This window comes from Oncorhynchus clarkii, chromosome 29 (genome assembly GCF_045791955.1).
Source record: "Oncorhynchus clarkii lewisi isolate Uvic-CL-2024 chromosome 29, UVic_Ocla_1.0, whole genome shotgun sequence".
Lineage (NCBI taxonomy): Eukaryota > Metazoa > Chordata > Actinopteri > Salmoniformes > Salmonidae > Oncorhynchus > Oncorhynchus clarkii.
In genome coordinates, this window is record NC_092175.1 from 38672480 (window position 1) to 38696697 (window position 24218).

At 45.4% G+C, this 24218-nt stretch overlaps 1 protein-coding gene across 2 annotated transcripts; it reads right to left on the minus strand.

The window, feature by feature from the left end:
- Positions 1–172: 172 nt before the first annotated feature.
- On the minus strand, positions 173–21469 carry LOC139388065 (katanin p60 subunit A-like 1). 2 transcript variants are annotated; one of them, XM_071134581.1, is made up of 11 exons: positions 21375–21469; positions 19226–19423; positions 18546–18706; positions 17393–17564; positions 17048–17175; positions 16611–16716; positions 6265–6423; positions 5216–5342; positions 4688–4822; positions 3827–3953; positions 173–1442 (listed from the first exon to the last, which is right to left on the minus strand). In XM_071134581.1, the coding sequence occupies exons 2-11, from the start codon at positions 19385–19387 to the stop codon at positions 1244–1246; spliced, it is 1476 nt and encodes a 491-aa protein (XP_070990682.1). In that variant the 5' UTR covers positions 19388–19423; positions 21375–21469; the 3' UTR covers positions 173–1243. The 2 variants fall into 2 exon arrangements, with proteins under 2 accessions (XP_070990682.1, XP_070990683.1); XM_071134582.1 differs by having other exon boundaries at positions 1165–1442; positions 19226–19419; positions 21375–21446.
- Positions 21470–24218: the final 2749 nt, after the last annotated feature.

Below are 24218 nucleotides of genomic sequence, written 5' to 3' on the forward strand. Positions count from 1 at the left end.
TCCAGTTGCAGCTAATATCCAGCAACTTCGCACAGCTATTGAAGAGGAGTAGGACAACATTCCACAGGCCACAATCAACAGCCTGATCAACTCTATGCAAAGGAGATGTGTCGCGCTGCCTGAGGCAAATGGTGGTCACACCAGATACTGACTGGTTCTGATCCACGCCTACTTTTTTTTTTTTTTTTAAGATATCTGTGATGCCTGTCTGTATTCCCAGTCATGTGAAATCCATGTACTAGGGCTTAATGAATTGATTTAAATGGACTGAAATTTCCTTATATGAACTGTAACTCTGTAAAATCTTTGAAATTGTTGCATTTAGATTTTTGTTCAGTGTATTATCTACATTTCCAGACACTGTGATAGCTAGGTAGTCAAACGAACAGCTGAACCATTCAACCAACCTGTTCAGATCCATGTCATCTCCTGGTGAATGTGTGTGGTGGTTAGTGTCTGTAGGTGTCCATTCAAGTATCAGTCCAAGGCGTCTGTGAAGAGTTTCACAGACTGCATCCCAAATGGCACCCTATTCCCTATATAGTGCCCTACTTTTGACCTGACCCCTAGTGCACTATATAGGGTATAGGGTGCCATTTTAGATGCCATTTTAGACTCCATCTCCACAGACACATAGGTATAGTGAGTGGAGGGAGGGAGGGATGGATGGATGGACCAACAGATACAGAGGAAGACAAGGAGATGAAGAGCCGAGGAGAAGGAGACGAAGAGAGGAAGCATCTTTAGACTATTGAGATGTACCCTTTAAAATCTCAGCCAAACACTCCAGTCCATTTGTCTCCGCTTTACACACTTCCATCCTCTCGGCTCACACTCTTGTCCTCTAGTTCTTCACCAGTCACAACCTCCTCTAGTTCCTCTACACTTCACATACATGTCTCTTTCTCCTGGTCCTCTCCCACTCCAATCCCCACTGGTCCTCTCCCACTCTGCTCTTCCACTCCAATCACCACTGGTCCTCTCCCTCTCCAATCCTCATTGGTCCTCTCCCTCTCCAATCCCCATTGGTCCTCTCCCTCTCCAATCCCCACTGATCCTCTCCACTGGTCCTCTCCCCCTCCAATCCCCACTGGTCCTCTCCCTCTCCAATCCCCACCGGTCCTCTCCACTGGTCCTCTCCCCCTCCAATCCCCACTGGTCCTCTCCCCCTCCAATCCCCACTGGTCCTTTCCCACTCTGCTCTTACAGTCCTTTCTTCCACTCCTGATGCTGTGTCCTCTCTCTAGACAGATCCAAACTCCTCCATCCAGGCCTGGTACTTCTCCAAGTCGGCAGCGGAGACAGACTTGGAGATCTTCTTCAAGGTGATTGTGAAGTCGTCCATGGTGACAGGCATCTGAAGCTCTTCTTTAGACAGAGCTCTGATCTCCTCTGGAGAGAGGCCCTGGATACGCCGACGCATAGCCATCATAGACGCATCTCTGTGGGCGCAGACACACATGGCACACTCAGAGACAGAGACAGTTTATTTAAAGCTAGAGGCGTTCTTCATACAGAACACACAAAAACCTGGATACGTTACATTCGGAAAGTATTCAGAACCCTTGACTTTTTCCACATTTTGTTACGTTACAGCCTTATTAAATATTATTAAATCGTTTTTTTGCCCTCATCAATCAAGCCAAAATTCTGCATTATACAAAGGAAAAACAGTTTGCACCCTTGGCAGCGATTACAGCAGTCTTCATGGTATTGACGCTACAAGCTTGGCACACCTGTATTTGAGGGGTTTCTCCCATTCTTCTCTGCAGATCCTCTCAAGGTCTGTCAGGTTGGATGGGGAGCGTCGCTGCACAGATATTTTCAGGTCTCTCCAGAGATGTTAGATCAGGTTCAAGTCCGGGCTCTGGCTGGGCCACTTAAGGACATTCAGAGAGTTGTCCCGAAGCCACTCCTGGGTTGTCTTGGCTGTGTGCTTAGGGTTGTTGTCCTGTTGGAAGGTGAACATTTGTCCCAGTCTGAGGTCCTGAGCACTCTGGAGCAGGTTTTCATTAAGGATCTCTGATCAGCTTTCTCTCAATCTTGACTAGTCTCTCAGTCCTTGCCGTTGAAAAACATCCCTACAGCATGATGCTGCCACCACCATGCTTCACCGTAAGGATGGTGCCAGGTTTCCTCCAGACGTGATGCTGCCACCACCATGCTTCACCGTAAGGATGGTGCCAGGTTTCCTCCAGACGTGATGCTGCCACCACCATGCTTCACCGTAAGGATGGTGCCAGGTTTCCTCCAGACATGATGCTGCCACCACCATGCTTCACCGTAAGGATGGTGCCAGGTTTCCTCCAGATGTGACGCTTGGCATTCAGGTCACAGAGTTCAATCTTGGTTTCATCAGACCAGAGAATCTTGTTTCTCATGGACATAGTCCTTTAGGTGCCTTTTGACAAACTCCAAGCCTTTTACTGAGGAGTGGCTTCCGTCTGTCCACTCTACCATAAAGGCCTGATTGGTGGAGTGCTGCAGAGATGGTTGTCCTTCTGGAAGATTCTCCCATCTCCACAGAGGAACTCTGGATCTCTGTCAGAGTGACCATCAGGTTCTTGGTCTCCTCCCTTCTCCCCCGATTGCTCAGTTTGTCCGTGCAGCCAGCTCTAGGAAGAGTCTTGGTGGTTCCAAACTTCTTCCATTTGAGAACAATGGAGGCCACTGTGTTGTTGGGGACCTTCAATACTGCAGAAATGTTTTGGTTCCCTTCCCCAGATCTGTGTCTCGACACAATCTTGTCTCGGAGCTCTACGGACAATTCCATCAACCTCATGGCTTGGTTTTTGCTCTGACATGCACTGTCAACTGTAGGACCTTATATAGACAGGTGTGTGCCTTTCCAAATCATGTCCAATCAGTTGAATTTACCACAGGTGGACTTCAATCAAGTTGTAGAAACACGATGATCAATGGAAACAGGATACACCTGAGCTCAATTTCAAGTCTCATAGCAAAGGGTATGAATACTTATGTAAATAAGGTATTTTATTTTTAAACCACATGTAGAAATGTCTAAAACCCTGTTTTTGCTTTGTCATTATGGGGTATTGTGTTTTTTTTATTGATGAGTAATTGTTTTTTTAAAAAGACATTTTAGAATAAGGCTGTAACGTAACAAAATGTGGATCACATCAAGGGGTCTTAATACTTTCCGAATGTACGCATAACTAAAATGTAATGCACACATCTAATGGGTCACATACAGAAGCCTGACCTCCTGAGGACACATTGTTGTCCCTCTCTCTCTCGTCCCCCCGTCCCCCCCACTCTCCCTCTGTGGACTCAACTCACTCTGTTATATAAAGGGTGTGTTCAGGGGATGCCCCTGGCCAAGAGCCATGACTGTGACCTTAGCTCCCACACACAATGCCGCACGACTAGTCACGACTCACAAGGGTCAGGCATGGGAACAGTCTCTCAAGAACACTACAAATTAATTACCATTCAAAATCCGATTTTCCCTAACCTGTAACCCTAACCCTTTAAGCTAACACTAAACTTAACCTTGAACCTAACCACTAACCTCTTACCCTAAACTTAACCCTAACCACTAACCCCTTACCCTAAACTTAACCCTAACCCCTTACCCTAAACTTAACCCTAACCACTAACCCCTTACCCTAAACTTAACCCTAACCACTAACCCCTTACCCTAAACTTAGCCCTAACCACTAACCCCTTACCTTAAACTTAACCCTAATCCCTTACCCTAACCTCTATAGATTTTGTCCTCATGGGTATATGGGCAATGTCCCCACGAGGGATAATTTTCCTTGTTTTACTGGCCTAAAGTCCCCAAAAAGGATCAAAGCTAGACCTGCAGACGTTGGTGATGTCAGCTCCAGAGTATCCGTCTATCTTGTCAGCGATGAGAGCCAGGTCCACATCATCAGCCACATCCACCTCCTTTAGACTGATCCCCAGCAGTTCAGCACGACCCACGGCTACACACACACAGGAATGTGGGTTAACAACACACCCTACAGCTAAAGACATACAGGTATAACTGTACAACAATGTGAATATTCTTCACAACAGATACATTTTAAGAATAGGTTAATATGCAAGACATCTGTATGAAACAGGATCTCCGCATCTTAGGTTCAGGGTAGAGGTTAGGGTTGAAAGGTTAAAGGTCACCTGTATGCAGGGGGATATAGATCAGAGGTTAGGTTTAAAAGGTGAGGGGTCGCGCCTCCCGGGTGGCGCAGTGGTCTAAGGCACTGCATTGCAGCGCTAGCTGTGCCACCAGAGACTCTGGGTTCGAGCCCAGGCTCTGTCGCAGCCGGCTGCGACCGGTAGGTCCATGGGGCGACGCACAATTGGCCTAGCGTCGTCCGGGTTATGGAGGGTTTGGCCGGTAGGGATCTCCTTGTCTTATCACGCACTAGCGGCAGGCCGGGCGCAATGCACGCTAACCAGGTCGCCAGGTATACGGTGTTTCCTCCGACACATTGGTGCGGCTGGCTTCCGGGTTGGATGCGCGCTGTGTTAAGAAGCAGTGCGGCTTGGTTGGGTTGTGTTTCGGAGGACGCATGCATGGCTTTCGACCTTCGTCTCTCCTGAGCCCGTACGGGAGTTGTAGCAATGAGACAAGATAGTAACTACTAAACAATTGGATACCACAAAATTGGGGGTAAAAATTTCATTTAAAAAAAGGTGAGGGGTCAGAGGTCACCTGTAGGCAGTGGGATGTAGATTCTCTTCTCCAGTCGTCTCCGTAGTGCCTCATCGATGTCCCAGGGGAAGTTAGTAGCAGCCAGAACCATCACCATCTTAGAGGGATCGTCATTCTCTGAAGCTCCCCCCACACCTGGACAACAATGGTACAGTCAGATAGCTCTCCCTACATCTGGACAACAACGGTACAGTCAGATAGCTCTCTCTACATCTGGACAACAACGGTACAGTCAGATAGCTCTCCCTACATCTGGACAACAACGGTACAGTCAGATAGCTCTCCCTACATCTGGACAACAACGGTACAGTCAGATAGCTCTCTCTACATCTGGACAACAACGGTACAGTCAGATAGCTCTCTCTATATCTGGACAACAGCGGTACAGTCAGATACTTTTCCCCAAAAACACACCTCAGCAGCCGAGCTAGAAACAACATATTCAGAAATCAGTGAATTCTCTCGCTTTCTCCCTCTGCCCCACTATCTCCTTCTTCCTCTCTCCTCCTTCCCTTCAACTTCTCTCACCGTCCATCTGTACCAGTATTTCTGACTTGACTCTGCGGCTGGCTTCGTGTTCGTCCGACTTCCCTCGACTCCCACAAATGGAGTCTATCTCATCTATGAAGATGGTGGTCGGGGCATAGAACCTCGCCTGGACACAATGGAGAGAAAGGTTCATTTTTAAAAAACGGTTAATTGAGTATTCCCCAGCAACCAGACATATTTTCAACCAAAGACATATTTTCAATGTCTTTTCAACAACAAGAAAAACATGCTCATAATAGTCTCTTCTATTAAGACATACCTTTCTATCTTTTATATCTCTATTGTCAACATTTTGTAGAACATGGTACTGAAGAACGTTATTTAAAAAGCACAAAAACACACCCAGACCCACCTCTTCCTATAAGCAGACCTGTAGGGCCCCGTGGATTCTAGGGCGCAACCCCCCCCCCCCCCCCCCCCCCCTGTCGAGAGGTAGAATACACAAGGTGTCATTTCAAAATGTGGTAGTGCATCAGCAGTTTTCCACTTGTTCTGTCAGTCACTCAATTATCCCACGTCAGCAAAAAAGAAAAAAATATGGATTGCTTAGGTAAGGTAGTCTAGTCAGCTATATAAACCTTGTAGTAGGGTAAGGTAGTCTAGTCAGCTATATAAACCTTGTAGTAGGGTAAGGTAGTCTAGTCAGCTATATAAACCTTGTAGTAGGCCTTATCATCACCATATTACTGACCTGGCACGCAGGGGCATGTGCTCAGGGGCCCTGACCTCCAGGGCCCCCCCCACCCATTGACTTTGTTAGTCAAAATCATACAGATGTCATATGAACATGGCAAAACGTGTAGAATTGCTGGGAATTTACTTTAACACTGCCCAAAAAAAGAATCCGCTGGTAAGAGAGCACCAAAACGTTATACCTGCGACTTAGGTCCTCCGAAGGTCTAGAGGCGGCACTGCCCACATCATACGCTCTCCAACCCAGAACCAAATTAAAATGTGAGAGCTGGCCTCAGACAGTTCCTCGTTTGGTTTTTCGTCCGTCATAAGAGACCACACACACAAAGACTCACCATCTCAAAGAGCAGGCGAACCAGTTTCTCAGACTCTCCTCTGTATTTGGAAGTGAGTGTGGAGGAGGATACGTTGAAGAAGGTGGTGCCACACTCTGTAGCCACGGCTTTAGCCAGCATGGTCTTTCCTGTCCCTGGTGGGCCCACCATCAACACACCCTGGTAGAGAGAGAGAGAGAGAGAGAGAGAGAGAGAGAGAGAGAGACCATGTATTGTATACAGAGGGGTCACGCTGACAGTAAGCCAATCTTTTCAAAACTACATGAATTTCTACTGTACAACATCACCACTTACATGTCTGAGTGGTGTATGACAGACCAGCCTCTGAATACCCATCCATACATGTCAACATTCAAAACTGTTCACTGTATTCATTCACTCCCATGTAAGAAACCATGCATTTCTACACTACATGGTCTTCGTGTGACGTATGTGTTTGGTTGTGACAATGAGATACCAATGAAATATTGACCCCCTTAATCACGTGATTGGGTCTGAGGGCAAGGGCTCTAAATTAAAGTTTTTCCATTGGTAGCACAGGTGCTCCTAACTTCATAAAGTTAGGAGCACCACATAAAATGTACCAAAGTGTTGGTCAGTGTTTCCCAAGGGACAACTTGAATAGATGTTACATTTAGACTAAATGTTTTGAATAGGTTGATTCAGAACATGACATTGTACAAATAACATGCTGATCTACACCATACACTACCAGTGGTAGCAACCTGTATTCCAGCTAACGTTTATTTTGTCCTAGCTAGTGCATTTAACTAAACGGGGGCGGCAGGGTAGCCTAGTGGTTAGAGCATTGGGCTAGTAACTGGAAGGTTGCAAGTTCAACTCCCCGATCTGTCGTTCTGCCCCTGAACAGGTAGTTAACCCACTGTTCCTAGGCCGTCATTGAAAATAAGAATTTGTTCTTAACTGACTTGGTAAAATAAAAATGGCGATATGGATTGCCAGGTTCCTTATATTTGTATTTATTATGGATCCCCATTAGGTGTTGGCAAGGAAGCAGCTACTCTTCCTGGGGTCCAGCAACATTAAGGCAGTTATATACAATTAAAAAAAATATTACATGACATTACACTTTTCACAATACATTGTGTTCCCTCAGGCAACTACTCTACTACCACATACAGTGCCTTGCGAAAGTATTCGGCCCCCTTGAACTTTGCGACCTTTTGCCACATTTCAGGCTTCAAACATAAAGATATAAAACTGTATTTTTTGATGAAGAATCAACAACAAGTGGGACACAATCATGAATTTATTGGATATTTAAAACTTTTTTAACAAATCAAAAACTGAAAAATCAGGCGTGCAAAATTATTCAGCCCCTTTACTTTCAGTGCAGCAAACTCTCTCCAGAAGTTCAGTGAGGATCTCTGAATGATCCAATGTTGACCTAAATGACTAATGATGATAAATACAATCCACCTGTGTGTAATCAAGTCTCCGTATAAATGCACCTGCACTGTGATAGTCTCAGAGATCCGTTAAAAGCGCAGAGAGCATCATGAAGAACAAGGAACACACAAGGCAGGTCCGAGATACTGTTGTGAAGAAGTTTAAAGCCGGATTTGGATACAAAAAGATTTCCCAAGCTTTAAACATCCCAAGGAGCACTGTGCAAGCGATAATATTGAAATGGAAGGAGTATCAGACCACTGCAAATCTACCAAGACCTGGCCGTCCCTTTAAACTTTCAGCTCATACAAGGAGAAGACTGATCAGAGATGCAGCCAAGAGGCCCATGATCACTCTGGATGAACTGCAGAGATCTACAGCTGAGGTGGGAGACTCTGTCCATAGGACAACAATCAGTCGTATATTGCACCAATCTGGCCTTTATGGAAGAGTGGCAAGAAAGCCATTTCTTAAAGATATCCATAAAAAGTGTTGTTTAAAGTTTGCCACAAGCCACCTGGGAGACACACCAAACATGTGGAAGAAGGTGCTCTGGTCAGATGAAACCAAAATTGAACTTTTTGGCAAAAATGCAAAACGTTATGTTTGGCGTAAAAGCAACACAGCTGAACACACCATCCCCACTGTCAAACATGGTGGTGGCAGCATCATGGTTTGGGCCTGCTTTTCTTCAGCAGGGACAGGGAAGATGGTTAAAATTGATGGGAAGATGGATGGAGCCAAATACAGGACCATTCTGGAAGAAAACCTGATGGAGTCTGCAAAAGACCTGAGACTGGGACGGAGATTTGTCTTCCAACAAGACAATGATCCAAAACATAAAGCAAAATCTACAATGGAATGGTTCAAAAATAAACATATCCAGGTGTTAGAATGGCCAAGTCAAAGTCCAGACCTGAATCCAATCGAGAATCTGTGGAAAGAACTGAAAACTGCTGTTCACAAATGCTCTCCATCCAACCTCACTGAGCTCGAGCTGTTTTGCAAGGAGGAATGGGAAAACATTTCAGTCTCTCGATGTGCAAAACTGATAGAGACATACACCAAGAGACTTAGAGCTGTAATCGCAGCAAAAGGTGGCGCTACAAAGTATTAACTTAAGGGGGCTGAATAATTTTGCACGCCCAATTTTTCAGTTTTTGATTTGTTAAAAAAGTTTGAAATATCCAATAAATGTCGTTCCACTTCATGATTGTGTCCCACTTGTTGTTGATTCTTCACAAAAAAATACAGTTTTATATCTTTATGTTTGAAGCCTGAAATGTGGCAAAAGGTCGCAAAGTTCAAGGGGGCCGAATACTTTCGCAAGGCACTGTATCATCAATACAAAATCCATGTGTAGATGTGTGTCTTATCAGGTTTATGTGTGTCTGTGTCTCTTCACATTCCCCGCTGATCCATAAGGTGTATTTTTATCATTTAAAAAAATCTGATTCTACTGCTTGTATCAGTTACCCGATGTGGAATTGAGATCCATGTAGTCATGGCTCTATGTAGTACTGTGGAATAGAGTTCCATGTAGTCATGGCTCTATGTAGTACTGTGCGCCTCCCATAGTCTGTTCTGGACTTGGGGACTGTGAAAAGACCTCTGGTGACATGTCTTGTGGGGTATGCATGGGTGTCTGAGCTGTGTGCCAGTAGTTTAGACAGACCTCTGGTGACACGTCTTGTGGGCTAGTCATGGGTGTCCTAGTTGTGTGCCAGTAGTTTAAACAGACACCACGGTGCATTCAGCAAGTCAACACTTCTTATAAAAACAAGTAGTGATGTCAATCTCTCCTCCACTTTGAGCCATGAGAGACTTACAGTGGGAAGAAACAGTATGTGAACCCTTTGGAAATACCTGGATTTCTACATAAATTGGTCATAAAATTTGATGTGATCTTCATCCTGGCCACAACAATAAAATCATATTTTATTGGTCACATACACATGGTTAGCAGATGTTATTGCGAGTGTAGTGAAATGCTTATGCTTCTAGATCTGACAGTGCAGCAGTATCTAACAGGTAATATCTATCAATTCCACAACAAAACCTAATACACACAATCTAGTAAAGGAATGGTATGAAAATATATAAGTATAAAATATATGGCTGAGCAGTGACAGAGCGGCCAAGATGCACTAGATAGTGAAGGATACAATATATAGTATATACATATGAGATGAGTAATGCGAGATATGTAAACATTATTAAAGTGGAAAGTGTTCCATTTATTGAAGTGGCCAATGATATCAAGTCTTTTTGCCTTCCTGTGACATCGGGTGGTGTAGGTGTCCTGGAGGGCAGGTAGTTTGCCCCCGGTGATGCGTTGCTCAGACCGCACTACCCTCTGGAGAGCCGTGTGGTTGTGGGCGGTGCAGTTGCCGTACCAGGCGGTGATACAACCAGACAGGATGCTCTCAATTGTGCACCTGTAAAAGTTAGTGAGGGTTTTCGGTGACAAGCCACATTTTCTTCAGGCGTTGTTGGGCCTTCTTCACCACACTGTCTGTGCGTGGACCATTTCAGTTTGTCGATGATATGTACACAGAGGAACTTAAAACTTTCCACCTTCTCCACTGCTGTCCTGTCGATGTGGATAGGGGGGTGTCCTGTCGATGTGGATAGGGGGGGTGTCCTGTCGATGTGGATAGGGGGGGGTGTCCTGTCGATGTGGATAGGGGGGTGTCCTGTCGATGTGGATAGGGGGGTGTCCTGTCGATGTGGATAGGGGGGTGTCCTGTCGATGTGGATAGGGGGGTGTCCTGTCGATGTGGATAGGGGGGTGTCCTATCGATGTGGATAGGGGGGTGTCCTGTCGATGTGGATAGGGGGGTGTCCTGTCGATGTGGATAGGGGGGGTGTCCTGTCGATGTGGATAGGGGGGGTGTCCTGTCGATGTGGATAGGGGGGTGTCCTGTCGATGTGGATAGGGGGGTGTCCTGTCGATGTGGATAGGGGGGTGTCCTGTCGATGTGGATAGGGGGGGTGTCCTGTCGATGTGGATAGGGGGGTGTCCTGTCGATGTGGATAGGGGGGTGTCCTGTCGATGTGGATAGGGGGGTGTCCTGTCGATGTGGATAGGGGGGTGTCCTGTCGATGTGGATAGGGGGGTGTCCTGTCGATGTGGATAGGGGGGGGTGTCCTGTCGATGTGGATAGGGGGGGTGCTCCCTTTGTTGTTTTCTGAAGTCCACGACAAATGGACAAACAGTCTGCTTAAACTAATAACACAAACATTTATACGTTTTCATGTCTTTATTGAACACTTTGTGGAAACATTCACAGTGCAGGGTGGGGAAAGTATGTGAACCCTTGGATTTAATAACTGGTTGACCCTCTTTTGGCAGCAATAGCCTCAACCAAACGTTTTCTGAAGTTGCGGATCAGACTTGCACAACGGTCAGGAGGAATTTTGGACCATTCCTCTTAACAAAACTGTTTCAGTTCAGCAATATTCTTGGGATGTCTGGTGTGAACAGCTCGAGGTCATGCCACAGCATCTCAATCGGGATGAGGTCAAGACTCTGACTGGGTCACTCCAGAAGGTCTATTTTCTTCTGTTGAAGCTACTCTGTTGTTGATTTACTTCTGTGTTTTGGGTCTTTGTTCTATTGCGTCACCCAACTTCTGTTGAGCTTCAATTGGCCCGACAGATAGCCTAACATTCGCCTGCAAAATCTCTTGATCAACGGAAAAATTAATTCCTCAGTTTATGATAGCAAGCTGTCCAGGCCCTGAGGCAGCCCCAAACCATGATGATCCTCCACCATACTTTACAGTTGGGATGAGATTTTGATGTTGGTGTACTGTGCCTTTTTTTCACCACAAATAGTGTTGTGAGTTCCTTCCAAACAACTCAACTGTAGTTTCATCTTTCCACAGAATATTTTGCCAGTAGCGCTGTGGAACATCGAGGTGCACTTTTGCAAACTTCAGACGTGAAGCAATGCTTTTTTTGGACAGCAGTGGCTTCTTCCATGGTGTCCTCCCATGAACACCATTCTTGTTTAGTGTTTTATGTATCGTAGACTCGTCAACAGAGATGTTAGCATGTTCCAGAGATTTCTGTAAGTCTTTAGCTGACACTCTAGGATTCTTCTTAACCTCATTGAGCATTCTGCGCTGTGCTCTTGTAGTCATCTTTGCAGGACGGTTACTCCTAAGGAGAGTAGCAACAGTGTTGAACTTTCTCAATTTCTCTTACCGTGGACTGACAAACATCAAGGCTTTTAGAGATACATTGTAACCCTTTCCAGCTTTATGCAAGTCAGCAATTCTTAATCTTAGGTCTTCTGAGATCTCTTTTGTTCTAGGCATGGCTCACATCAGGCAATCCTTCTTGTGAATAGCAAACTCAAATTTTGTGAGTGTTTTTATAGGGCAGGGCAGCTATCACTGACATCTCTAATCTCGTCTCATCGATTGGACTCCAGGTTAGTTGACTCCGGACTCCAATTAGCTTTTGGAGAAGTGATTAGCCTAGGGGTTCACATACTTTGTCCAACCTACATTGTGAATGTTTAAATTATGTATTCAATAATGACAAGAAATATACAATAATTTGTGTGTTATTAGTTTAAGCACACTGTGTTTGTCTATTGTTGTGACTTAGATAAGGACCAGATCACATTTTATGCCAAATTTATGCTGAAATCCAGGTAATTCCAAAGGGTTCACATACTTTTTCCTTGACACTGTACATGCATATTTAGACTAGCTAACTCGCATTTTGCAGAGAACAAGATCCAAAAAACGAATTGTATAAACAGAGAGGGCAAGGTGTAAAGGACCATTGTTCTCGATTTGGAAGAATCTGTGTTGAGTGCATGAATTGACAGCATGCTGAGAGAATTAACAGTGTGCTGCCTGCTTGAGTGACAGGGGGCAGGGCATGGTGTGCATAGCCTGGGAACTGGAAGAAAACAGCCGCTAGGGGGAGAAAGAGGACTCGATGACTATGGCACGCGAAGCCTAAATCAATTACTACCTGGGTGATTTAAAAAAATAAATACAAAAAATCTAGTCGCACTGGTGTTCCCAAATTAAAACTGCAGGTGTTCGTTCCCAAATTAAAATGGCACAACTAAATATTTTGGAAGCATGTAGGTATTACAGACTGGGGTCAGGGAGAGGTTGAAAATGTCAGTGAAGACACTTGCCAACTGGTCAGGGCAAGCTCAGAGTACGCGTCCTGATAATCAGTCTGGCCCTGTGGCATTGTGAATGTTGACCTGATTAAAAAAGGTCTTACTCACATCGACTACAGAGAGGGCAATCACACAGTCGTCCAGAACAGCTGGTGCTTTCATGCATGGTTTAGTTTTCTTAACCTTGAAGCGAGCATAGAAGGCATTTAGATCATCTGATAGGCTTGGGTCACTGGGTAGCTCACGGCTGGGTTTCCCTTTGCAATCCGTGATCGTTTGCAAGCCTTGACACATCCGACGAGTGTCAGAGCAGGTGTAGTAGGATTAGATCATAGTCCTGTATTGACGATTTGACTGTTTGATGGTTCGTCGGAGGGCATAGCGGGATTTCTTATAAGCGTCCGGATTAGTGTTCCGCTCTTTGAAAGCAGCAGCTCTAGCCTTTAGCTCAGTGCAGATGTTGCATGCAATCCATGGCTTCTGGTTGGAATATGTACGTACAGTCACTATGGGGACAACGTCGTCGATGCACTTATTAATAGCCGGGGACTGATGTGGTGTACTCCTCAATGCCATCGAATGAATACCGGAACATATTCCAGTCTGTGCTAGGGAAACAGACCTGTAGCTTAGCATCCGCTTCATCAGACCACTTCCGTATTGAGCGCATCACTGGTACTTCCTGTTTGAGTTTTTACTTGTAAGCGGGAATCTAGAGGACAGAGTTATGGTAAGATTTACCAAATGGCTTTGTATATGTCTCTGTGTGTGGAGTAAAGGTGATCTAGAGTCTTTTCGCCTCTAGTTGCACAGGTGACATGCTGATAGAAATGAGGTAAGACGGATTTCAGTTTTCCTGCCTCTGAAAGCAACGTCAGCACAAGAACTGTTCGTCAGGACCTTCATGTAATGGGTTTCCATGGCCAAGCAGCGGCACACAAGCCTAAGATCACCATGCGCAATGCCAAGCATCGGCTAGAGTGATGTAAAGCTTGCCGCTATTAGACTCCGGAGCAGTGGAAACGCATTCTCTGGAGTGATGAATCACACTTTACCATCTGGCAGTCTAACAGACAAATCTGGGTTTGGCAGATGCCAGGAGAACGCTACCTGCCCCAATGCATAGTGCCAACTGTAAAGTTTGGTGGAGGAGGACTAATGGTCTGGGGCTGTTTTTCATAGTTTGGGCCCCTTAGTTCCTGTGAAGGGAAATAGTAATGCTACAGCATACAATGACACGTTACTGCGGTAAGGGCTTCCTCCATTCTAGACAATGCTATACTATCCAACTTTGTGGCAACAGTTTGGACAAGGCCCTTTCCTGTTTCAGCATGACAACGCACCCATGCACAAAGTGAGGTCCACAAAGAAATGGTTTGTTGAGATCGATGTGGAAGAACCTGACTGGCCTGCACAGAGCCCTGACTTCAATAGTACGCAGCATCATCTGGATGTGTGTGCAACAGAAGTTCAACATTCACCTTCTGCTACCATTTCTGTCAAGCCGTCTACACGTACAGTCCAACTCAATCATCAAGTTTGCGGACGACACAACAGTGGTAGGCTTGATTACCAACAACGACGAGACGGCCTACAGGGAGGAGGTGAGGGCCCTCGGAGTGTGGTGTCAGGAAAATAACCTCACACTCAACGTCAACAAAACTAAGGAGATGATTGTGGACTTCAGGAAACAGCAGAGGGAACACCCCCCTATCCACATCGATGGAACAGTAGTGGAGAGGGTAGCAAGTTTTAAGTTCCTCGGCATACACATCACAGACAAACTAAATTGGTCCACTCACACAGACAGCATTGTGAAGAAGGCGCAGCAGCGCCTCTTCAACCTCAGGAGGCTGAAGAAATTCGGCTTGTCACCAAAAGCACTCACAAACTTCTACAGATACAGCCTGGTACGGCAACTGCTCCGCCCTCAACCGTAAGGCTCTCCAGAGGGTAGTGAGGTCTGCACAACGCATCACCGGGGGCAAACTACCTGCCCTCCAGGACACCTACACCACCCGATGTCACAGGAAGGCCATAAAGATCATCAAGGACATCAACCACCCGAGCCACTGCCTGTTCACCCCGCTATCATCCAGAAGGCGAGGTCAGTACAGGTGCATCAAAGCTGGGACCGAGAGACTGAAAAACAGCTTCTATCTCAAGGCCATCAGACTGTTAAACAGCCACCACTAACATTGAGTGGCTGCTGCCAACACACTGACACTGACTCAACTCCAGCCACTTTAATAATGGGAATTGATGGGAAATGATGTAAATATATCACTAGCCACTTTAAACAATGCTACCTTATATAATGTTACTTACCCTACATTATTCATCTCATATGCATACGTATATACTGTACTCTATATCATCGACTGTATCCTTATGTAATACATGTATCACTAGCCACTTTAACTATGCCACTTTGTTTACATACTCATCTCATATGTATATACTGTACTCGATACCATCTACTGTATCTTGCCTATGCTGCTCTGTACCATCACTCATTCATATATCCTTATGTACATATTCTTTATCCCCTTACACTGTGTACAAGACAGTAGTTTTGGAATTGTTAGTTAGATTACTTGTTGGTTATTACTGCATTGTCGGAACTAGAAGCACAAGCATTTCGCTACACTCGCATTAACATCTGCTAACCATGTGTATGTGACAAATAAAATTTGATTTGATTTATGTTAGATAAATCTAACCTGTACACCACACCAAACGCACTGCAACTGCCTCTGCAACGCAATGCTGCAAGGACAAACGCAGCGTTTCATTGGAAATGAATGTAATTCTGGTGTATCAAAATTCAATAACGCTGTCGGGGGTGTGTTGTAAGTGTTAAGACTGGCACACACTGGGCATCACTCACAAGTTCTAATGTTCTCACCCCGTCAGACTATTCTCAATTTAATCTTGTCTTGTCATATACTAATATAATAGATCTCTGAAATGAGTTTTGATTTAGAATGGACCATTTTCACGGTCAGAACAGGGGCAGGGGGAAATGCATGTCATCCGAATGCACTTAAATAGCGAATGGAGGACGCTTTTCCCACAGTTCATATTCATGCCAGCCAGGCAGGCTATACTCCGGTTGTAAAGGGAAGCAATGTGTTTAATATTATGAGAAATAAAAATAGTAGGCCTAGCCTATAGAAAGCTGATGGGATCCTCCTCTTTTTAATATAAACTCTGTTTTCTCACGCAATTGCATAGCCTATAGCAATGTACCATAATATTGGTTTATAGAAACAGTTATTTCATTCCATGCATCAACCAGCTATGATGATCTGACTCTGGCTAAACAACAGGTGATCCTATTCCACTCAAACTCTGAATGTCAGGGCTCACCTGAAGTGTTAATTTATTTAAATTTCAATACATTTGCATTGACGTCAGAGTGATTAGAGGGACAATAGAGTGCTGAGTACCAGGCGGTTAGCAAGTTTGGTAGGCTACTAATGACCATCTGCAACATCAGAGCTTGGAGAAGCCTAGTTACCGTGACTCAGCGGTCACGTGGAATTTGCCTGCGGTCATGACTCCTGACTGCCGGTGTGGCGGTAATACGGTCACGTTGACAGCCCTTACTGACTTCACACACTTCTCTCATTGCCTTTTATGTGTGTGTGTGTGTGTGTGTGTGTGTGTGTGTGTGTGTGTGTGTGTGTATGTGTGTGTATGTGTATGTGTATGTGTGTGTATGTGTGTGTATGTGTGTGTATGTGTGTGTGTGTATGTGTGTGTGTATGTGTGTTACCTTCCAGGGTCGGCGTATACCCTTGAAGAAGTCTGGCATCCACATGGGCAGAACCACCGCTTCTCTCAGCAGCTTCTTAGCATCTTCCAGGTCAGCGATGTCCCCCCTGGAACACAACAAACGTATCAGCGATGTCCCCCCTGGAACACAACAAACGTATCAGCGATGTCCCCCCTGGAACACAACAAACGTATCAGCGATGTCTCCCCTGGAACACAACAAACGTATCAGCGATGTCCCCCCTGGAACACAACAAACGTATCAGCGATGTCTCCCCTGGAACACAACAAACGTATCAGAGACATCCCCCCTGGAACACAACAAACGTATCAGAGATGTGTCAGACCTACAGTGATACACACAAAGTGAGTGAGTCAGAGTGACACACACACACACACACACACACACACACACACACAGTGATGTGTTTAATGTACCAGTGTATGTTGGGGTTGCGGGAGACGATGTCTCTCTCCAGTGCCTCCACTAAGTCACTGTCGTACCCCGAACCATCAAACTTCTTCAGCTCTCCATCCCCTGCTCCCTCTGCTACAGCCTTTTTACCCTGCAGGACACACACACACGTTTAACACAAGTTTAACTTCCCCGCCTTATATCCTCTTCTTACCCTGGGACAACAGACATGTGAGTTTAAGGGCTGGTTTCCCAGACTAAAAAAGTTATTTAGATAGAGACCGAGCATGATGTTCAGTCCAGGGCTTTGTGTGTCTAGGAAACCAGCCCTAACAGTGTAAGTGCAGTATCTCCAGCTGTACACCGACCTTGTCGTCTCTGACCTTGGTGCCTCGGGGGGCATCCCTGGGGGCGGGGCGGTCTGTTTTAGGGTTGGTCTGGCCCCTCCCTCCCGGAGCCCCTCTGGGCTGCATACCTGGAGAGTCCTTCCTCTGCTGGGGTTTCACCCCAGTGTTAGGACGCTTCACTGCAGTAGGGGCCCTAAACACACACACACACACACACACACAGGGACACACACACACACACACACACACAGGGACACACACACACACACAAACAGAGACAGGCAGACAGACACACAGGGACACACACAGACAGACAGACAGAAACACAGGGACACACACACAGAGACAGGCAGACACACACACACAGGGACAAACAGAGACAGGCAGACAGACACACAGGGACACACACACACACAGACAGGCAGACAGACACACAGGGACAAACAGAGACAGGCAGACAGACACACAGGGACACACACACAGAGACAGGCAGACAGACACACAGGGACAAACAGAGACAAGCAGACAGACACACAGGGACACACACACAGAGACAGGCAGACACACACACATGAAGCAATCAAAGTCCCAGCAGTGTAGCGAAACAGAACGTCGGTTTGAGAGATCATGGTGGCCGTACGATGCTACAGGGCCTATAGGCTATTTTAGAAAGACATACAGCTAGTGAATGAAACTATGAAGCATGTAACCTTTTCATGATGGTCCTGTCAATGTAATCGTCATGCTATTCAGAAGATGTGTCGCCTACTCTCTGCCATGTGCTGCTGCAGCTGAACATCCAATAGGAAGCAGCAGCTTGTCGACGTCAAGAGGGGATCATTTGGTTAAGTGGCAGTTCCTCCTCTCATATCAGTGGATAACAACACACTGATATGTCCACTTCAATACGCACACACACAGTTATTGGAGCTATAACGTTTCGGTGTTCACGCTACAATGATCCACATGATGTTGCCTTGAGATATTAACTTGAGCTCTGTACTTGTTCTTCGTTATAAAATGAGACCTTACACAGCCAGGTGCTGTTTACTCCGTCAGGTTTCCTCCTCTCCACTCAGTAACGGAGCTGGTTTGGGGGAACCAGGCTCAAGTGATGAATAAGATTGACTGAGACCTGAAGAAAATTGTGACATGTCTCAGACACTCCATGTACCTGTGCTCTGCAGGGGTGGGTGGGGGCCACACTGCGGGGTCTCTGGGCCCCTCCTCAGACTGAGGGACGGGGAAGTCAGCTGGCTTGTCCACCTTAAAACTCTCCAGAGTTCCCACAATGCCTTTCACCTGCTCATACTCCTCCAACAACTCCTGTCTCACCTAGAGCGAGAGAGAACGAGAGAGGACATTTCGGTAACACTTTTAGCCAACCGGAACATCACATTATTACTTGTTAAGCATGCATGAGCGTTCATAATGTCTTATTACCAAACAACTACCTCTTTCCCTACTGTATTTATTTTATTTATTTTGCTCCTTTGCACCCCGTTATTTTTATTTCTACTTTGCACATTCTTCCACTGCAAATCTACCATTCCAGTGTTTTACTTGCTATATTGTATTTACTTTGCCACCATGGCCTTATCTCACCTCATTTGCTCACATCGTATATAGACTTGTTTATACTGTATTATTGACTGTATGTTTGTTTTACTCCATGTGTAACTCTGTGTCGTTGTATGTGTCGAAATTCTTTGCTTTATCTTGGCCAGGACGCAATTGTAAATGAGAACTTGTTCTCAACTTGCCTACCTGGTAAAATAAAGGTGAAATAAAATAAATAAAAATGACCAATGCTTCAACATGTATTTGTAGTGTATGTGTTTGGGAGAGTCTCACCTGTTGCCACTTGACTTTGAGTGCAGGGTCTCTGAGGGCTTGGCCGTGTTTATGTATCTGCTGGATCACTCCCTGGTAGTAGACCATAGAGGAGTCATAGTTCCCCAGCAGAGCATACTCTCTGCCCTTCTTAGCGTTGTCACAGATCTCTGCCAGGTTCATCTTAAACGGAGGACAATGTTTCTGTGCTGGAACTGTCTGGCAGGGAAACAGAAGAAGGCAACATTAGTTCTCCTTCGATCTTCGGGTCAAAACGTTGCACAATAAAACTGTAGCAATCATCATCAGTGTGCGGGTATCTCTCTCTCTCTTTAGTTGACTTGTTGTACCCTGCAAGTCACTACTCTGAAACTAAGCTATATTAGTATGACATGATCTCAGCCCTGAGAATGTAAAAGTGACGCAAGTAAACCAAGATCATGGCATGGCTCACAGGCTTTACTAACAATGGGAACTGTTGTCAAACAGTAGTGAGAGCTCTGGGTTCTCTTTGCTCTACTGCTGGCTGTGTCATATGATCCCTTTCTTCAGTGTGTAGAGTTGGCTCGTCAGACTTACTATGTTCGGATTAGCTAGCTAACCAGCTAGCTACATACTATCTGAAATCAATTGACTGTTTGGACAACCAGGGTTGGAGTAAGAGTAGATATAATAAACTGTATAGACTGGAGGACTAGGAGGTTATCACACCGTGAGGGCTGGGAGGTTATCACACCGTGAGGGTGTAATTCCGTCCCTCTCCTTGCCCCTACCTGGGCTCGAACCAGGGACCCTCTGCACGCAACAGTCACCCTCGAAGCATTGTTACCCATCGTGCCACAAAAGCCACGGCCCTTGCAGAGCAAAGTGAACAACTAATTCAAGGTCTCAGAGCAAGTGACGTCACTGATTGAAACGCTATTAGCGCACACCCCCGCTAACTAGCTAGCCATTTCACATCGGTTACACTCACCCCCCTTTTGACCTCCTCCTTTTCTGCAGCAACCAGTGATCCGGGTCACGGCACCAATGGAACAGTATAGCTTCAGTCCCTCTCCTCGCCCCTACCTGGGCTCGAACCAGGGACCTCTGCACACATCAACAACAGCCACCCTTGAAGCATCGTTACCTATCGCGCCACAAAGGCCAAGGCCCTCGCAAAGCAAGGGGAACAACTACTTCAAGGTCTCAGAGCTATTGACATCAACGATTGAAACGCTACTAGCGCTCACCACCGCTAACTAGCTAGCCATTTCACATCGTTTACAAGGGCAAGGAGGTTATCACACCATGAGGGCTAAGAGGTTATCAGGACCGAGTTTGGGAAACCTTGTGCTAGACAAGCAGTAGGATCCCGGGTGGCAGCGGTCTAAGGCACTGCATCTCAGTGACTGAGGTGTCACTACAGACACCCAGGTTCGAATCCAGGCTATATCACAACCCGGCCGTGATTGGGAGTCCCATAGGGCAGCGCACAATTGGCCCAGCGTTGTCGGGGTTTGGCCGGTGTAGGCCGTCATTGTAAATAAGAATTTGTTTTTAACTGACTTGCCTAGATCAATAAAATCTTATCCCACGGTAAGCAGGATGTCCTATTGTTGATAGCAATGTCCTTTATTCCGGCTACACCGACATACCTTTCATTAACCATATGTTCATAGTAGCTAAACAAACTACATTAACTTCAAAGCCTATTTAATGTAGCCCTACTTAATCCAGATGGGTTTCATAGTTAGCAAAAATAGCTAACAAACATAATTTTCACAGTGTAGCTAGCTAGCTAAGGTAAATATGTCAACCATTATCATTAGCATTACTAATGGGCTAGTATGTGAATCAACAATAATAACATCAGCAGGAAATATTTTCAAAGAATGCACATTATCCATAAAAATGTATCATCGCAAATCAGGACCCTGGTCTTGTAGTTCAAACACAGACATCTCTCCATCTATTTTGATCAGCAGTACGTGTAAATAAAACAACATTTCCCATAAACCTCCAGTCAGTTACACCCCAAGCTTAGGCCAGATAACAAAACGGATCGCATGGCAAGAAAATACCCTCTCGTTTCGAACAAATTACGTCCGCGCAAGTATGCCACAAAAACCCAAAGACAAACAAATAGCTACTATTTACAACTATGTGCATGAAAAGAATATGATTGTACCTCAAAGAGAAGCACTTGTTTCTGTTGTTGTCTGCCGTAGTCCGTTAGACGGTGCTGTTACCATGGCCGCGGAGAGACGCCGTGTGGAGAATGACGATCATATGGGGGGGAAGAAGAGGAAGAGGCGTGGCCGCTGGAGTTCATGGGATGACATCAGTCAACGTCAAGAACTGAACAGACTGTCAAAATATAATGACATGGGTAGTATGCTCACAGAATTTTCACTAAATTGTCTGGATGAAATGGTTTAATCGAAGCTGGAAGGTAAACAATGCATTCTTTATACATCTTTGTTCTAGACTAGAGAGAGAGAGAGCAAGACAAAAATAATGGTGTTCCAAAAAAGGTCCAGTTGCCAGAACCACAAATACAAAATTCCATCTAGACACCGTTGCCCTAGAACACACAAAAACATATACATACCTAGGCCTAAACATCAGCGCCACAGGTAACTTCCACAAAGCTGTGAACAATCTGAGAGATGAGGCAAAAAGTTCCTTCTATGCCGTCAAAAGGAACATAAAATTCGACCTACCAATTAGGATCTGGCAAAAAATACTTGAATCAGTTATAGAACCCATTGCCCTTTATGGTTGTGATGTCTGGGGTTCGCTCAACAACCAAGAATTCACAAAATAGGACAAACACCAGAATTCTGCAAAAATATCCTCTGTGTACGGCATAGAACACCAAATAATGCATGCAGAGCAGAATTAGGCCGATACCCGCTTATGATCAAAATCCAGAAAAGAGCCGTTAAATTCTACAACCACCTAAAAGGAAGCGATTCCCAAACCTTCCATAACAAAGCCATCACCTACATAGAGATGAACCTGGAGAAGAGTCGCCTAAGCAAGCTGGTCCTGGGGCTCTGTTCACAAACACAAACAGACCCCACAGAGCCCCAGGACAGCAACACAATTAGACCCAACTAAATCATGACAAAACAAAACGATAATTACTTGACACATTGGAAAGAATTAACTAAAAAAACGGAGCAAACTAGAATGTTATTTGTCCGTTAACAGAGAGTACACAGTGGCAGAATCCCTGACCACTGTGACTGACCCAAACTTAAGAAAGGCTTTGACTATGTACAGACTCAGTGAGCATAGCCTTGCTATTGAGAAATGCCGCCGTAGGCAGACATGGCTCTCAAGAGAAGACAGGCTATGTGCTTACTGCCCACAAAATGAGGTGGAAACTGAGCTGCACTTCCTAACCTCCTGCCCAATGGATGAGCATATTAGAGACACATATTTCCCTCAGATTCCACAGACCCACAAGGAATTCGAAAAACAAATCCTATTTTGATAAACTCCCATATCTATTGGGTGAAATACCACAGTGTGCCATCACAGCAGCAAGATGTGTGACCTGTTGCCACAAGAAAAGGGCAACCAGTGAAGAACAAACACCATTGTAAATACAACCCATATTTATGCTTATTTATTTTCCCTTGTGTACTTTAACTATTTGCACATCGTTACAACACTGTATATAGACATAACATGACATTTGAAATGTCTTTATTATTTTGGAACTTTTGTGAGTGTAATGTTTACTGTAAATCTTTTATTGTTTATTTCACTTGCTTAGGCCATGTAAACATATGTTTCCCATGCCTTAAATTGAAATTGAATTGATATGTTGTTCTCTGTGGTTTGACCCTTGGACAGTCATGCAGTGGCCTTATCTAGTTGTTTGAATGTTGATAGTGGATTAGGGTTACCTGTATGTCCTTGAAGGAAATACAAAGGCTGTGAAAGAAGAAGGTATGATTTTATTCACATAAAATAAATGTTATCATTTGTCAGAATTATTTCCTGAGCTCTATGTCCAACTGATCAGAAAAAAATAAACGCATGGCCTGATTAGAAGTGATGTGTTCAATCAGTTTATTGTACAATTTCACTACGACATTGCTGTGAACACTGACATGGGTTATAATTACAATTGGCATAATTGAAAACACATTAGGAACACGTTGATGTCAGGCCCTTGTCCATTTCAACAGTGGAAAGCTGTACAGTATCCCTCCGCAGTGCTGTGGAGGTAGTTAGTTAGAAGCAAAGGAAACTTTATTCTGAATCTGAAATCAAAAACACGTTTGTAAATGGTGTAGACACGGTGTGACACCATGTTTTTTTTTGCAGCTGGCTATATAAGTCTGCTTTGTTTGTCAAGACTCCAGGGTTACGTCCCAAATGGCACCCTATTCCCTATATAGTGCCCTACTTTTGTCCAGATCCCTATGGGCCATGGTCAAAAGTGGTGTACTTTAAAGGGAATAGGGTGCCATTTGGGAAGTGCACCATCCGAGGTGCCAGCACCAACCGCAGGAGGAAAAAAACACGCCTGGCCAAACCACGCCTGGCCAAACCACGCCTGACCAAACAACGCCTGGCCAAACAACGCCTGGCCATTCCACGCCTGGCCAAACAACGCCTGGCCAAACCACACCTGGCCAAACAACGCCTGGCCATTCCACGCCTGGCCAAACCACTCCTGGCCAAACAACGCCTGGCCAAACCACACCTGGCCAAACAACGCCTGGCCATTCCACGCCTGGCCAAACCACTCCTGGCCAAACAACGCCTGGCCAAACAACGCCTGGCCAAACCACACCTGGCCAAACCACACCTGGCCAAACAACGCCTGGCCATTCCACGCCTGGCCAAACCACTCCTGGCCAAACAACGCCTGGCCAAACCACGTCTGGCCATTCTAAGAAAAGACTTGAAATAGAAAGTTACACTCCTGCAGCTATGGAACCCTGACCTGTTCACCGGACGTGCTACCTGTCCCAGACCTGCTGTTTTCAACTCTCTAGAGACAGCAGGA